The 15,213-nt window shown below is 38.1% G+C and overlaps 1 protein-coding gene across 1 annotated transcript in view; it reads right to left on the bottom strand.

Moving 5' to 3' along the window:
- The window catches only part of TRHDE (thyrotropin releasing hormone degrading enzyme), a 778,828-nt gene extending 764,763 nt beyond the window's left edge, over window positions 1–14,065 (bottom strand). The window contains 1 exon segment of the mRNA XM_088452538.1: window positions 12,875–14,065. Within this exon segment, the coding sequence (XP_088308664.1) occupies window positions 12,875–13,635 (761 nt within the window). The 5' untranslated portion in view covers window positions 13,636–14,065.
- Window positions 14,066–15,213: the final 1,148 nt, after the last annotated feature.

Below are 15,213 nucleotides of genomic sequence, written 5' to 3'. Positions count from 1 at the left end.
GCGCTGAAACGCTAGCTGAGTGTGAACCATCTATGGGTGTAGGCCATCACAATACATAAATTGCACCAGGTACTCATTATTTTTAATTTTCAGAAATGTTTTCCACAATAACGTATTTTGCACAGCTATAAACAAAGCACCAAAGCTCTAAAAACCTTGTTGATTTTATTATAAGATTGGGACATTTTTTCAACCATACTCAAGATCAAAATGTCAGACCGAAAAAGGGCTCAATTTTATTTTGGTAGTAAAACTACTTCTGAACTCTCAGCAGGGGTTATTAATTACAGTGCTGTAGTTTAACCAACACTGAGATGCCTCATATTGAAGTAATTATGTCAAAACTCACTGATTATAATGTCGTGCATAGCTTTTTAGCAAATCAAAATAAATAATTAAATAATTATGTAAACAAAGAGTTTGTATTATTTTCTTCTCACTTTGGCATTCGCTAGTACCTTTTTTGCTAGTAACTAGTATTCTAACCATACTTACCGACTTTAGAAAACTAAATTCTGTTGACAAGTTCGGGGGACAGGGCTGGACTGTAGACGTTATTAGGACCCGCCCCTTTCTGGGAAAAGTCTGAGATTTACAGGTCCATGAGGAGGGGGCGAGGCTAAATGAAATGATTTGCTTCATTTTAGCCCCGCTCCCTCTCTACAGACCCGTAATTTCCCCATACAATCTCCCCATCCTGCCCACTTCGCTAGGAAGTGAGCGGAATGCAGGAGATCTGCCTACACTTCCGGGAGTGCAGTGAAAAATCGTGAGCCTCCCACAACTTCCAGGGAGAGTAGGTAACCATGAGTGTAATAGATGTTATACATTTCTACAAAATATGACACGTCCTTTACGTCATAGTTATAAAATGCAGTATGCTAGTGCTTTTTATATGCACAGTTTTGCCCATTATGCAAATGTAGAACATTTTATCATAGGCTCAGTGAATCTTATCAATATTAGGAAGAGGTATATGCACCCCTTGGGATAGCAAGGAGACCCTATAAAAGGTACACCCTCCACCACTATACTGTATCTATTTACAGAGTTTGGTACATATCTTAGACAGTCAAAATTCAGACATTCAAATCAGAGACATCATATAATGACAGGTACAATACTTAAACAACCAAAATGTTGACATGGACTATATGTAGACAGTCAAAACTTAGTAAAAATCGCGGCCGGTACATAATTTAGATATGGACATAATTTAGACATTCATTATATAGACAGTTTGAAATGTTGATACGGTCAAAATGTCAACAGGTAAAATTAGACACATTTACACATTTAAAATGTCGACATTTAAAATATAGACAAATTATAAAGGTTGACAACCAAAATGTAAACATAGTTTAAAAAGTTTACCATCAAAATGTAAACAGCTAAAATTAGAAATAATGGTGACCAGCAAGCAGTGAGCCTGTCATGCCAGACTGATTGAAATTAGCAGCTTAGATGATACTATCCTCTATTTTAATGCTAATAGCAATGAAACTGTTAGAATAGGGCATACTGGCATGTGTAGTTCCACAGCAGCATACACAAATTTCACTGGCATGTGGGGATGTGTAGTAACTCAATGAAAACTACATTAGGTCTATTGAAGGCAAAATACATGGCACTGTAAAAACAAATCAACTATCTAAGCTCTTACCAGTGGCACAATTTAATTGTAGGTTAGTGAATGAATACAGAGTCACAATGCCACTCCAATCACTGTCAGGCACTGTTTTCATTATGCTAAAGCCCACAGCTAACAAGAGGAGGGAACAGGGGTGTGTCGTGACTGCCCACTTTGATTGGCAGGAGGCAAATTTTTTGGTGTAGTCTCTATACAAGTTTCTATAGAATTGAACCAAGCACCCATGTTCATCCATGGTCCTGCTTCATCGGGTAACTGTCCCTCTAATAGAGTAGAAATGTATAATTCAAGTGCACAGTCTGAAACCTGATCCCTAGAGGAGGGAATGGACCCTCAAGGCAGTGGGGCCAACCGGGGATTTGCCCTGTATCCCTGTCAGCTAGTCCGACCCATGCATTGTAATTTATGTTGGATTAGTAATGTGAATGAGTTGCATATTTTATGAAAACATGTGTGGCAGCTTATTCGCTAATTCCATGATGCGCAAAACGGGGCTATCTAGTGCGTCTTCAGGATAAATGTATTAGGAAACATCTTTACTAAAGGGACCTAGAATATCCTATACTTCATATAGATCTTTAGCTTTCAGATTGTTGCTCCTACTCCTTTGAATTTGCTGCCTCTTACAGTGAGACATGCCTCCTATCTAGATATCTTTAAAAAGAGCCTTAAGACTGATATGTTACAAAAAACCCAATGCTTAGCTTTGTTTACTTGTATGCTGGTTTTTTTTCCCATTTTATGTCAGATTGTACCAACCTTGGCCTTGAAGTAGGTAGGAAGATCAGTTATGGTAATCCTAGGTCAATGTTATAGTGTAAAGAAGATCTCAATATAATAAATAGGAATTTAGGGGTACATTTACTAAGGTGAGAGTTTTTAGAAGTGGAGATGTTGCCAATGGCAACCAATTAGATTCTAGCTATTATCTCTAGAAGGTGCTAGTTTAATGTTAAGTAGAATCTGATTGGTTGCTATGGGCAACATCTCCACTACTAAAAACTCTCATGTTAGTAAGTTTACACCTTGGTCTTAGATTAGAGTCTATTTTTGGTGGTGGCAAGAATTTTGATAGAAGAGGCAGATAATATTATCTTTGTGGAAGCAAGAGAGGTACAATACTTTTGCCAATTTATTTGAATGTCATGGCTCAAATTGTGGTAAAAAAAAATAATTTACAGCACCTTACTTCTAAATTATATGGTTCAGATAAAATCAGGATATTAAAATTAAGTAATAGTCTTTGCTCATAGTACTCATGGGAATGTTTCATTTATTAATCCTGGGATTTTTAATAAATGAATAACCTCAAAATACACCTTAAGATCCAGAACCATATGTTTTACCAGTAACAGATGCATTTCCTTATGCCTACTGGTACTAAGATGCCATCATGAAGTTAGTGTAAGTAACTGTTTATCAATAGTGAGTGTAACTCTAAAGGATAAAAGGTACCAAAATCTGGTCTAATAAAAAATATAAATAGAACAACAGGCAAGGTTCAATGTTAATGCTGCAAATAAAGTAAATGAGAATAGCTATAAGAACAGCTGGCAAGTGGTTCTTCAGCAGCACAACATTCACACAATAATAAGAACAATATAAGCAGGGTAAGCTATCCGACTTTGGGCAAGTGATAGTAAGAACAGTAAATAGTATAATACCAAGTATGAAGTAATGTAAATAATAGACATAAAATAAAACCGCAAAGCTTATCTAATATCAAGGTCTGAGGTCAAAGGTAACTCAGGAACATTCCAAGGTCAAGGCAGGCTGAACAGGATCAAAGTCAGAGTACATGCCAAAAGTAAAAACCCAGAAATCAAAACAAACCAGACTTATCAGGAGCACAAAAGGACACTATTGAGCAATAACTAGAACCTGCAGGGAGGCCTGCCTATCAAAACACACAGGAACCAATGAGAACAGTCACAAACAATTCATTCCCCAGCCAAACAGAATTGATTATGTGACCACTACAGAAATCAGCATATTCTTCTCTAATCAATCAAACCCCCAACTGAACACAAAGTTGTGGTCATATGACTGCTGCAGAATTCAACACATTCTAACACCTGAATGCTTTGGTTAAACTTATGTAGCTTCTTATGCTAAACCAAAACAAACAAAAATGACAAGAATTCCTCTATAAAGCTTGCTCTCTCCAAATAATTAAGGAAGAGTAATCAACTCTGTTATAGGGGTCTATTCAACATTGATTTTTTTTACATAAAAAATACGGAAACTATGATTTCCATATTTTTTATGTAGCTCCCCTATTCAGGATTGGGATAATGGAGAAGATAACGCAATTATCTTCTCCACTGATTCCCATCTCGCTGAATACCGCACTGTAGGGATCAGCCATTGATCTATACAGTGCTTTAACACTTTTTGCTATTCAGCAGAGGAAAAGGTGTTAATTCACCCGATAAATACTTCCTTTATATAACACCATTTCAGAATGGCATTGCATGAAGAAAATACTTATATTTCCCAAAAACTGCAGGGGCAGAGGGAAATCTTCCCATAAGTCCCTGCAGCATCTTGAAAGCCCGCCCAGTGTCCGTCCCAGCTTCCCAGTGATCGGCGGCAGGTAAGTCACTCTAGAGTCTTTTAAACCACCCAATAATTGATTGATATGTGTATACAGGTTTTATACTAGCCTGTATATTTATGTGTGATTATATTTAAAATTTATATATAAAGACTGTTCCCAAGCGCAGGGAACAAACAGAAGGGATTTTTTTCAGAATCCCTTCTGTGGCATCACAGGGACAGCGTGTTACCGCAACCGCTGTCCCTGCACAAAATAATGCTGTATAGCTTACATATTTTATCATAATTGATAAAATATCGTGACTATGTTGCCCGATAATATTCTGGGCAACATCGTCACTCTTGCTGAATAGATCCCATAAGATAAGTCAATATGTAATTCTTGACTTGTTACAAATGGTAAAGTTTAATAAGCATAATCTGATAGTCTTTCCTGTATTATTATTGTTAATGTGAATAGTTCCATCTAGAAAAGAGTTTTTACATTTTATAATTTGATAAAGTTTAGGGGATATTTGCTTTTTGAGATTGCTAAAACATTTTTGTGTTAAGCTGTAAACTAATTAAAATGGTCAAAATCAAACAACTGTTCTCCAACACATCTGTAGGCTTTTCCTGTTTATGGGGTCTCTTCATCACTACTTAATTTCTACAAAAGCAGGTGAAAAAGAACATTTTCACCTGCAATTGTAGAAATTAAGTGTCCGGGCCATTCATCAATAAGGTAAAGCAGGAGATATAACAGATATCTCCTGCTTACCTTTCTCTCCTGGAATGGCCCACTGTCCCCATACACTAGTATGGGGACAGAATTCATCAAGCTCCAAAAATACAATATTTTCAAAGCTTGACTGAAGGAGTATTCGCCATCTTCAGATGGCATTAGCTCCTGCTCGCAACTTGGGTTTGCGAAGAGGGCTCCTTTCAGATTCCTACGCCCCTGTCCGGTTCTTTCCACTGGACATCAGGGCTCTTGTGACCATGTGTGACCTGTAGGTCATGCATGTGTACTTGTCTCACTGCTCTGAAAGGAGCAGTGAAAAGATTCACAACCGCTCGTGGAGACAGCTGATTTTCAGATCAGCTGTCTTCACAACGGAGCAATGATGAATTGCTCCGGCGTTTGCGGTGAGTTACAAATTATTATCGGGGTCCATTCGGATAATGAATAGACCTATATATCACATAACATGAATCTTCTTGATAAAAGCAGAACTGCTGGCTCTACATGCAAATAATTATGTGAAGTGAACTGCAACACATTTAAAAGCATCTAGTGGTGAGGAAATTTGTTTTAGCAGTTATGCCCTTCAAAACTCTTACCTATTGCATCTGAATTTTCTCCAAATTCCTTGTCAGAGGTTATTTATTGTTAATACTTGAAAAGAAAAGTTAGTACAAATGATAATCATCAGTTCTGAAGCAGAAGTGTTATCTTTACTAAAGCTGTCCTCAAAGTTCAACAATATTTGACCTTTTTTGATATTTGCAGTTGTCAAAAAAGATCTCTGTCTCAATCTTTCCCCACTGAAATTTAATGGTCATTAGTTAGCTGTATTCCAGTTCAGAATCTGATGTCACAATATTGTGGATATTTCAGTGAAAAACTCCAACCGGGGGCCTGATTCAGAGCCGCTCGTAAGCGGCCGCTCGTTCGCTCCGAGCGATGTTTGCACAACTGCGCATGCGTATGGGTTGTAATACGCATGCGCGAACCAGTCATTGCGGTTGGAAATTGTGTGCTTGCAAAATAGCGAATTCCTGCTATTTTGAGTGACAGAATGAGGCGCTTCTGGGTGGTGACAGGGGAAGGTGCTTGAAAACGGGGAGTGGTGATCCGAACGCAGGCATGTCAAACGGTCAAAATGGGCGTTTTAAGGGTGTGCATAATTAACAAAGCAGCGTCATCGACCACGTCACTTGGTTGTTTCTTAGCCTGAACTGTTTGCATGTTCATAGGAAAATCTAACCACAAGCCCTGCGAACAGTTCAGACGCCTTTTGATGTACTCGATTAATCAAATAAATAGCGGAGATAACGTAGGATGCGAGCGGCCAGGGGGCTTTTTTATAAAAAATAGTGAGCTCATGTTTCGTTCGCTCGTTCAGACATAGAGGCGTCAACAGACCGCAAAGAGCGAGTGCTCTATTTAAATATCCGGCCCCTTTTTCTGAACGAGCGAGTGCAAATAGCGTCCGGCTCTGAATCAGGCCCTGAGTTCTAGTTGATGCTGATCATGTTTTTTGTATTATCTAGATATTGACTTTTGCAGTGTTTATAGAGTGAACAAGTATATTTTAGAAATAATTTTCATAGCTTAAGTTCTTCTTCATTTTAAAACTTGACTATTAAAGTTTATTAAAATTAAAGCAGCATTAAAAGTACAGTATATAACACAGCAATGTACTGTTACATTACAATATTTGTTCATTTCATTGCCTTATACCAGTGGTTCCAACTCAAGTCGTCAAGTACCCCTAACAGGTCATGGATTTTTATTATTCATGCACAGGTTAGTTCATTCACATATTTTGCTAGGTCAATATTTATCCCAACTCATACAGATACAGGGGCACAAAGAGAGATGGGGGTACTAATTACCCAGGCCGGGCATGATATAGGGGCCCAGATCCACCACTTACCCTGTATCACTTATCTTTCACCGACAGCAGCCTCTCTCCCAGCCTAGCACATTCTGCTGTGTGAAAGGCTGTGGAGGGTCCAGGAAGGCTGCTTATGCTGGGGGAAGTGTTGCCATGCCTCCACTATTTCGTCACACCCTCTCCAGTACCCTCTCCAGTACCAAGGCCTGTCCATGTTCTTTATGGTCCTGGACAGAAATAATTAAAACATGACCTTTTGGGTGTACTTGAGGGTTGGTGTCGAGAACCACTGCCATATCATAAGGAACTACTGACAAAGACTCTTGAAACTTTAAGTTTTCTAATGGTGAGAATAGTTTTGTTCTCTACTAAAGAGCCACGTGCTGTAACAAACAAGGCAAGATTCCATAAAATGTTAAAGATTGCAAAGCTAGAACTTAACAAATAGTTATTTATTAAATGGTGATGGGTGGTTCCCAGCCTAGAAGTTTTTCAATATCAAACTTTACTTTAATAATTAATAGCAATGTGTAAATTTAAAAATAAATAAAACAGATAAATCATTAAAGAATATAGTAAATGTTGTGGTGAATTAGTGATGGCTTTTCCACCAACTGGTATGGTTATATCTCCTCTATTAAGATGTATCAACTATGTTGCTATATATGTTTAAATTTTTCATATCTTGGACTATTGCATACGGTATAACAAAAAAAACTGTATCAACCAATACAATCATGACCCAGTTTGTCAAGGTAGAAACCATAATGTGCGGTCATCATAGTCTTTTGTGTCATTAGTTAACAAATGTAGCAGTTCAAGTTGTTTGCAGGGCAAATAATTCCTATGTTCTTTTACATATATATATATATATATATATATATATATATATATATATATATATACATACATATATATAGAACATTCATAGTAATATACAATTAATATTTAATGCAAATTACATTGCTACTGTATCTTTTTTATGAAGCAGGACAACAGTTTACAGAGCCATTAACTTCCCTTCTGTGTAATAGTAATGGCAATGACAGAAGTAATTACATCATTTGCTACAAAGATTATCTCCTGAATAAGCCAAGAGAAAAGTTTTCTTTTCTATTACAGACAACTTTCACTCCGCATGTGCATTGATTGAACATGCTGAACTATTATTCCATATGATTACTGGAGAGCATTCAGTCTGTGAATTATGTGAATAATCGCTAGACATGTAATTGACCTGTGTTAGTACTATATCCAATACATAGTTGTCCTATAATTGAGCCAGGTACAGAATGATTGATTTTTAGATCAACCTTAGTTTTTTTAAATTAGATGTTGAGGTGTTTGTAGCAACTATTGCAATTATTCACTGGATCCTTAATTCACGCTAGAAGCAGTTTTACTTTGTCTCTACCTCAGGATGTGTATGACGTTTCTTTTTAATCTTATTGTCATTTGAGTTAATGTGTCTGAACTTTAAACATCCTCATTTTCTCACTTTCTCGAATTGTTATTATGGGCTCTATTCAGCAAAAGTGACAATGTTGCCCTGAATATTATCGGGCAACATCGTCACGATTTTTTATCAATTATTACAATTTATGGCTGCTATTCAGCAATTATTTATGCAGGGACAGCGGTTGCATTAACACGCTGTCCCTGTGATGTTGCAGAAGGCATTGTTCTCAGGATTACAAAAACAACGCCTTCTGCTTCTGTGCATACTCAGTCATGCACTTGTGAATAGTCTCCTTCTCTGCTTTGCGGCGACCGCCGAGGGTAAGTTCTACTAGAGCCAGTCAAAACTGTCTAAATTGATTGAAATGTGTACACGGGCTTTATATTAGTCTGTATACATATATATTTATGTGCTTTTATATTTAAAATGTATATAAAAATGTATATACAAATTTTAAATATAAAAGCACATAAATATAATGTATACAGACTACTATAAAGCCTGTATACACATTTCCATCAATTTAGACAGTTTTGACAAGCTGGAGTTGGACTTACCAGTCAGCGGTCACCACAAAGCAGAGAAGGAGACTGGGGTGGAGTTTCAAGATCCTGCAGGGACTTATGGGAAAAATTCCCTCTGTCCCTGCAGTTTTGGGATATTTAAGGATTTTCTTCATATAACGCCATTCTGAGATGGCGTTAAATAAAGTAAAGATTTTGTGAGTAATTTAATGCTTTTTGCTTTGCTGAATAGCAAAAATTGTTAAAGCACTGTAGAGAGCAATGGCTGATCCATACATTGTGGTACTCTGCAATATTGGAATTAAAGGAGAAGATAATTGAATTATCTTCTCCATTATCCGATTGCTGAATAGTGGAAACACTTAAAAATTGCGGAAATTATAGTTTCTGCATTTTTTATGTAAAAAAAATCATTGCTAAATTGACCCCTAAGAAGCAAAGAGATACTACTAACGCTATCTAAAAACTAAGACAGAATGGACGTAAACTAAATTTATGTAGATTAGTTTTAATTTAAATATATCTACCATTTTCTATTAAGGACGTACAGTGTACACATGTTCTTTTGCAATGATCAAATAAATAATTTTAAGTAGAGGCAAAATTATTTTGTTATTAAGTTATCAAATCATAATGTGTCTCGAGGCTTTCCTCGGTAGGTTAATGGTAGTCCAGGCTACTCTCCTGCGGTGCCACCACAGATATACTGATTGGTTCTGGGAAGATTACTGTGAAATAATGAACCTTTTAGGAATCAATTGTGAGGAGTAGCAGTGAATAGCAAATTTTCAATGAAGTTTAAAGGGAACTATTTTAAAATCCCTCTGAGTCTCAAAACACCCCTCTCTAAATTTTACACTGTGTTAAATAAGGATCTTGCTTAATTAGAGGAAACATATATTTATAATTTAATAATGCTCAAAGTATCCTTGCAAAAAAAAACAAATGGGAAATGAAGGCGAGGGGCAAATAACAGACTGAGGGATCTATTTATCAAAGGCATCAAACTCTATGTCCTGTGAAAATGGACTGTTTTCCCTAGATTTAGAACAATTTACCAGTCATGACAACCTGCACTGGTCATCACCAGGTATTGCTGGTGATGGCCATCATAGAGGCACTCCTGTGTTAGCTAGTCAGTGCATACTAAAGAGGGGCAGAGGTGGTACCTGTACCGCTGGCTGTCTTCTGATAATACGGTACCAAGAAAAATGCTTTCTTATTCAAATAATAAATATATATTAGGGCAGTCTGTATGGACTAATGAGGCTTTTGTGTGCACATAAAGTATATTTTATTTTTATTTGTGCTTTCTCTTTTTAATGAGTGCATCTGGAAGCCTGATACCAGGTTCTGGGGCCAGTGCAAAGGTGCGACTCAGCAATAAAAGGTCATGCAAGTGTAGAAGAGACCCTGACTGGTCAGTGATGTGGTACTATATTCTTACTGCTTCCGACCAGTACTGCCAGCAAGTTAAGCATCACTCAGCTGCCCTGATTTTAATAACCCCCCCCAAAAAAAAAAGTTGCTAGCACCACAATAAGTGGCAAAAGAAAAATGGTCTATTTGGGGCTATTTGAAAAATGAATACCTAAGAGTTAAAGAAGGGAATATGCAGGATTCTACAGTGCTGAGTGGTGATGTAAGACTCTGATCAAATGGGTGCAATAAATTTGGTATAGAACTTTTATATTAAACAAAGTTTGTATGTCCAACAATCTTGCATCTGCTTTTAAAGTTTACAGTATTAGCATATTTGCAGATGGCAAAAATCCTTCATTGATGGCACAGTATGTCACAACATATTGCTAAACTCATTTTAGTAAAGTCTCATACACACAGGTACAACTTATGCCCAATAAGACTTTTGCCTATACACTCAAGAAGATGCACTGCAAATGTCTGTTTGATACCTTAGTGGCTCTCCTGTCTACAAAGCCTAATGGTGCATACACACAGTCAGATAATCAGATCTGTACGATAACGATCCTATCGTTAATATCTGACAGCTTTTGGCCCCTGCAAACGACCAAACGATGGTTGATGCGCGACAACATATGGTCGTTATAGACCATCGTCAGTAGTCTGTGCAAGCCGGCATACCTGGTCGATATCGACCAGGTTAGCCTATTTACTATAGGACCCCACGATCATTAATCGTGGGTCGTTATAGTTGTAAGGGGCTTGCAGCATGTGTTGGATGTTTGATATCATAACGATCATTATCGTTATCTGATCGTCCCCCTGTCGTACCATGTGTACGCACCATAAGAAACCACATAAAATAACACGAGGGCAACTATAGCATAACCAATTAAACCATTTATTCAGGTTTTGCTTATTTAAAGGCACACTTTGCCTTTAGTTCCATATAGTTTATTATCTTTTTCTTTGATACCTAATGTCTGGTATTTACATAATTAGTATATGCATATAGGCTTTAGTATAAACTGAGTTATTCTTGAGCAAAGCAATACTATTGGATATAAATGAACTTGACGATGATGATAAATATTCTATTTTGACTTTAATGTGCACTTTTCGTTATGAAAACTTTTTGTAATTAATTAGTCATGTAAATTCTGACATCCCACCACAAACTAGCAAATATGTGCTTGCTTCATACACTGTAGAAAGTGATATGGTTTTCAAAAGTAGAAAGAAAACAATATTATTGGTAGTTTGCAGTATTTATATAGAATATCTTAAATCTATTAAGACAGAGTAGCATATGTTATTTTTTCAACCAGGTTCTATTCTAGAGTCTTCTATATCTATCTATCTATCTATCTATCTATCTATCTATCTATCTATCTATCTATCTATCTATCTATCTATCTATTTATCTATCTATCTCTTGTAACAGCATGCCTGAGGGGGTGTTTGCTAAAAAAAAATCACCTGATGCTCAGGAGAGCCAGGTTTCTACAAACAAGTGCAGCGATAATAATGTAGTTCGGAATGGCTTAACTTGCAAAACTGGGGCAAGGTAGTGTAAATTGTGCTTACGTTTGTCAGAGGCAATTTACAGTGGCTGTCATTTTTACACACTGTGGCATGCACTGTGTGACACTGTGCTGGAGGCTTTTCAATTATATGCAAATTATACAAATTAGGAGTAGTTTATGCAGATTTTGAGAGTCTACCCCAGTGTAGTAATTAAAAGGAAGGCATAGCAAATAAAATGCATGCTAATGAGATTTTGCAGAAAGAAGTTGGTTCTTAACTGTCAGGTGGGAATTAGCAGTAAAAAATAAAAAAAACTGACACTTCTCTTTCATCCCCAAACACATAACGAATCAAATGTTAGTACAAGGAACCAAAATTCCTGTATATTATTATAAGTAAACCAGAAAACACAAGTTAATGAGCTACATGTGTATGTATCTCAGCTCTTGCCACGTGATTTATCACGCTCTCCGATCAGCATGACTATATATGTCAGTGTCAAACTTAGGACAGCCACACACAAGGGCTTGTTTTGTAACTATTCTCTGTATTAGCATGTGGACATCCTCACAGCCTAGAAATATTTGACTAACTTGATACGTCAAATATGCCAGTATTATTACTACCGTACATAACCTGCCTGCCGTACAGAAATGCGTATTAGATAACAAGGATAAAGAAGTGCATGGACCAGACGTGTAGTACAGTATGTAAAGGAAAGATGTTTAACAGTCAACGTTATCTACAGTAGCTAATGAAATTGCACAAAGTAACCTCTCACAAGAAGTTATATATAGTTTGTGTATGTATAGTATAATATATATATATATATATATATATATATATATATATATATATATATATATATATATATATACAAACACACCCAAGTCCAGCACCACTGTGTTTATAAAAGCAATAAGCAGATATAAACCATATAAATCTGCTAAATACCCTGGCACTCTCCATTTCAACCCTGAAATGGGCACTGCTTTACACGCACGCACACACACACACACACATATATATATATATATATATATATATATATATATATATATATATATATATATATATATATATATATATATATTTCCTTACAACATTATTGAAATATGGATATAATTACCTCCTCTCCCCATGTATCACATAAGAGCTACGGAAGAACCCGAGCAGTTCATTTTCTATGATGGCGTTATAAATTATCTTCAGATTGTAACTTTTCTGTGCCTCCAGGGTCCTGTTTAAAACTACCACTAAAACTTGGTTGGGTGGATAAGCAAAGAAGCTGGAAACTTGTACGTCCCCAGCCACCCTATCCTCTGCTACTTGGACTATCTCCACAGTCAGCCTGTGTGCGTGGACCACAATGTATTTACTGGAGTTTAGGCACTCAATCTCCACATTAAGTTCTCCAGAAAAAGTAAAGTTGTCCATAAATGCAGTGATCATCAGGTTATAGTGTAGGGGTCTCAGGTGAGTGGGTAATCTCAGATAAATCCACGGTTTCCAATCTTCCTCCTGGTCTTTGCCTTGCAGGTGGTTGGTACCATCTCCTGAGTCCTTACCTACCTCCAGGTTTTGGTTAAACCTGGCTGCCTCCAGAGTGCTGCTATTAATTGTTCTATTGGAGCCATCTGTACATTCCTCAAATCTAATACTGAGAAATACCGCGATGATAGTCACAACTATCAAAGCCAGAATAGAGATGGCAAAGCCAAGGACTAGCTTCTTGTGCACAGTGATGTTTCTCTCAGTGGTCCTGGGTCTCACGGCCACTGTGTCAGCCCACTGGTCCTGCAGACCTCTGCCGTTCCTCATCCCGGAGTCTTGTATCACCATGGAGCTGAGAAGTAAGCTGTCCTTCTGCTGCTCACTGTCCAGAGCCATAGCAGCTCATGGTGGAACTCCAGTGGGATAGAGGAAGCAAGCGATCACACTGCACAGAGATGTCACCCGCTAGGACGTGGGGTTCCACCAGCCACTTCATCTCGCATCCTAGCAGGTTAGGATATTCCCATTACGCTCCATTGTGCTGGACGTCATCATAGTGAATCCTTCTTGTCCTACTGAGGCTGCTGTCACAGGACAAGAGCTGCAGCAACTTGGTAAGGAATGGCTCTGGTTCTGGGTAAGCCACTTTATAGTGGGATATTCAAGGCAACTCTGAGCCTACAAGGGGGAGGAGAAGTGACAGGACTGCATGACATTTGCCAGAACTCCAATCCAAGGCAAGAAAATCAAACAGACTCCTGATTGGGTCTGTGTCCCCTTTCCGTGCAAATAACACAGATCGAAGACGGAGCGAGAAATACATCCCGGGGAAGTTGCTGTGCTTCCAGCAGGCTGATGTCCTAGAGCATGCCCATCTGCCCAGCACAGCTTGCCTGATCTCACACGGTGTATGCGGATTCCTCTGGCAGCATCTGCTCCTGAGCTCAGGCAGTTCCAGGTGCCGGCTCAGGGTCTCTTCCAGGTACAGTATAATCGCTGAGGGTGTATGATACACCGTGTATCTATGGATTGCGATCTTCGTAAGGACGTGGGCAGAGCTGCATACGATCTAACACTGGCAGTGCCTGGGAGGCACGCAGGATGTTAGCAGAGGGCAGATGAGAGGGAATGACATTAGGAAAGAAGAAGTAAAGGGTGCTTTGTAGTACTGGAGGTAGTAGTGTGGGTTATAATGGTGTAAATAACACCCCCCTCGATTTAGTGACTTTGATCAGCACAGTATATAATGCCCCCACCATCTCCCTATACTATGTCATTATTATCCCTCTCATACTACAGTGCTGAATCTTGTGCATTGCTGAGAGCTTTCCTCATGTACCTCGCCTTCATGCTCACTCCCCTCCGTCTCCCCTATTTATTTCTGTTAATCAATGTTTCCCATTTTCTCCCTCCCCCATATCCAGTTCATGTGCTTATGTCTGGCAATAACAGGATCTGCAGCTGGGGGAACAGTGGGCTCCTGCCTGATACATCCATCTCAGCCACAGCGCTGCTGCTTCTCTTACGGGATATGATGATGTGTCAGACCACAAAACACGTTTCCTCTTTACTCCTTCATCTTCTCTATGTGCAGAGGCATCAGCTATTCTGGCAGGTTGAACATTATTAACAGTGACATTATGTTTCGAACTACTAAATATTTATATCAAACTAAAAACAATCAAACCAAACAAAATGCATTTTGCAATGCCAGTTTCAAGTGACAAATTATAAATTAGGAGACAGGCATGGGTTAATATTAGCCTTTAACCACATCAAACACGGCTATGAATATTGTGTGTACATTTATATTAGTACCTACTGTATATATATCGTATATAAGAGCTTTGCAGAAAATGAGGCAAGCCTGCTGGATATCACATCTGCCACCTAAAGGTTACAAACTTGTATCTGCTCGTCGCTAGAAGACAAACAAGTCACTCAGCCCAGGAGCGATTGGAAATTATCCCTGGT

The sequence above is a fragment of the Taudactylus pleione genome, unplaced genomic scaffold (assembly GCF_031769625.1).
Source record: "Taudactylus pleione unplaced genomic scaffold, aTauple2 ptg000038l, whole genome shotgun sequence".
In the NCBI taxonomy this organism is placed as follows: Eukaryota; Metazoa; Chordata; class Amphibia; order Anura; family Myobatrachidae; genus Taudactylus; species Taudactylus pleione.
This window is presented reverse-complemented; position numbering and strand designations above follow the sequence as displayed.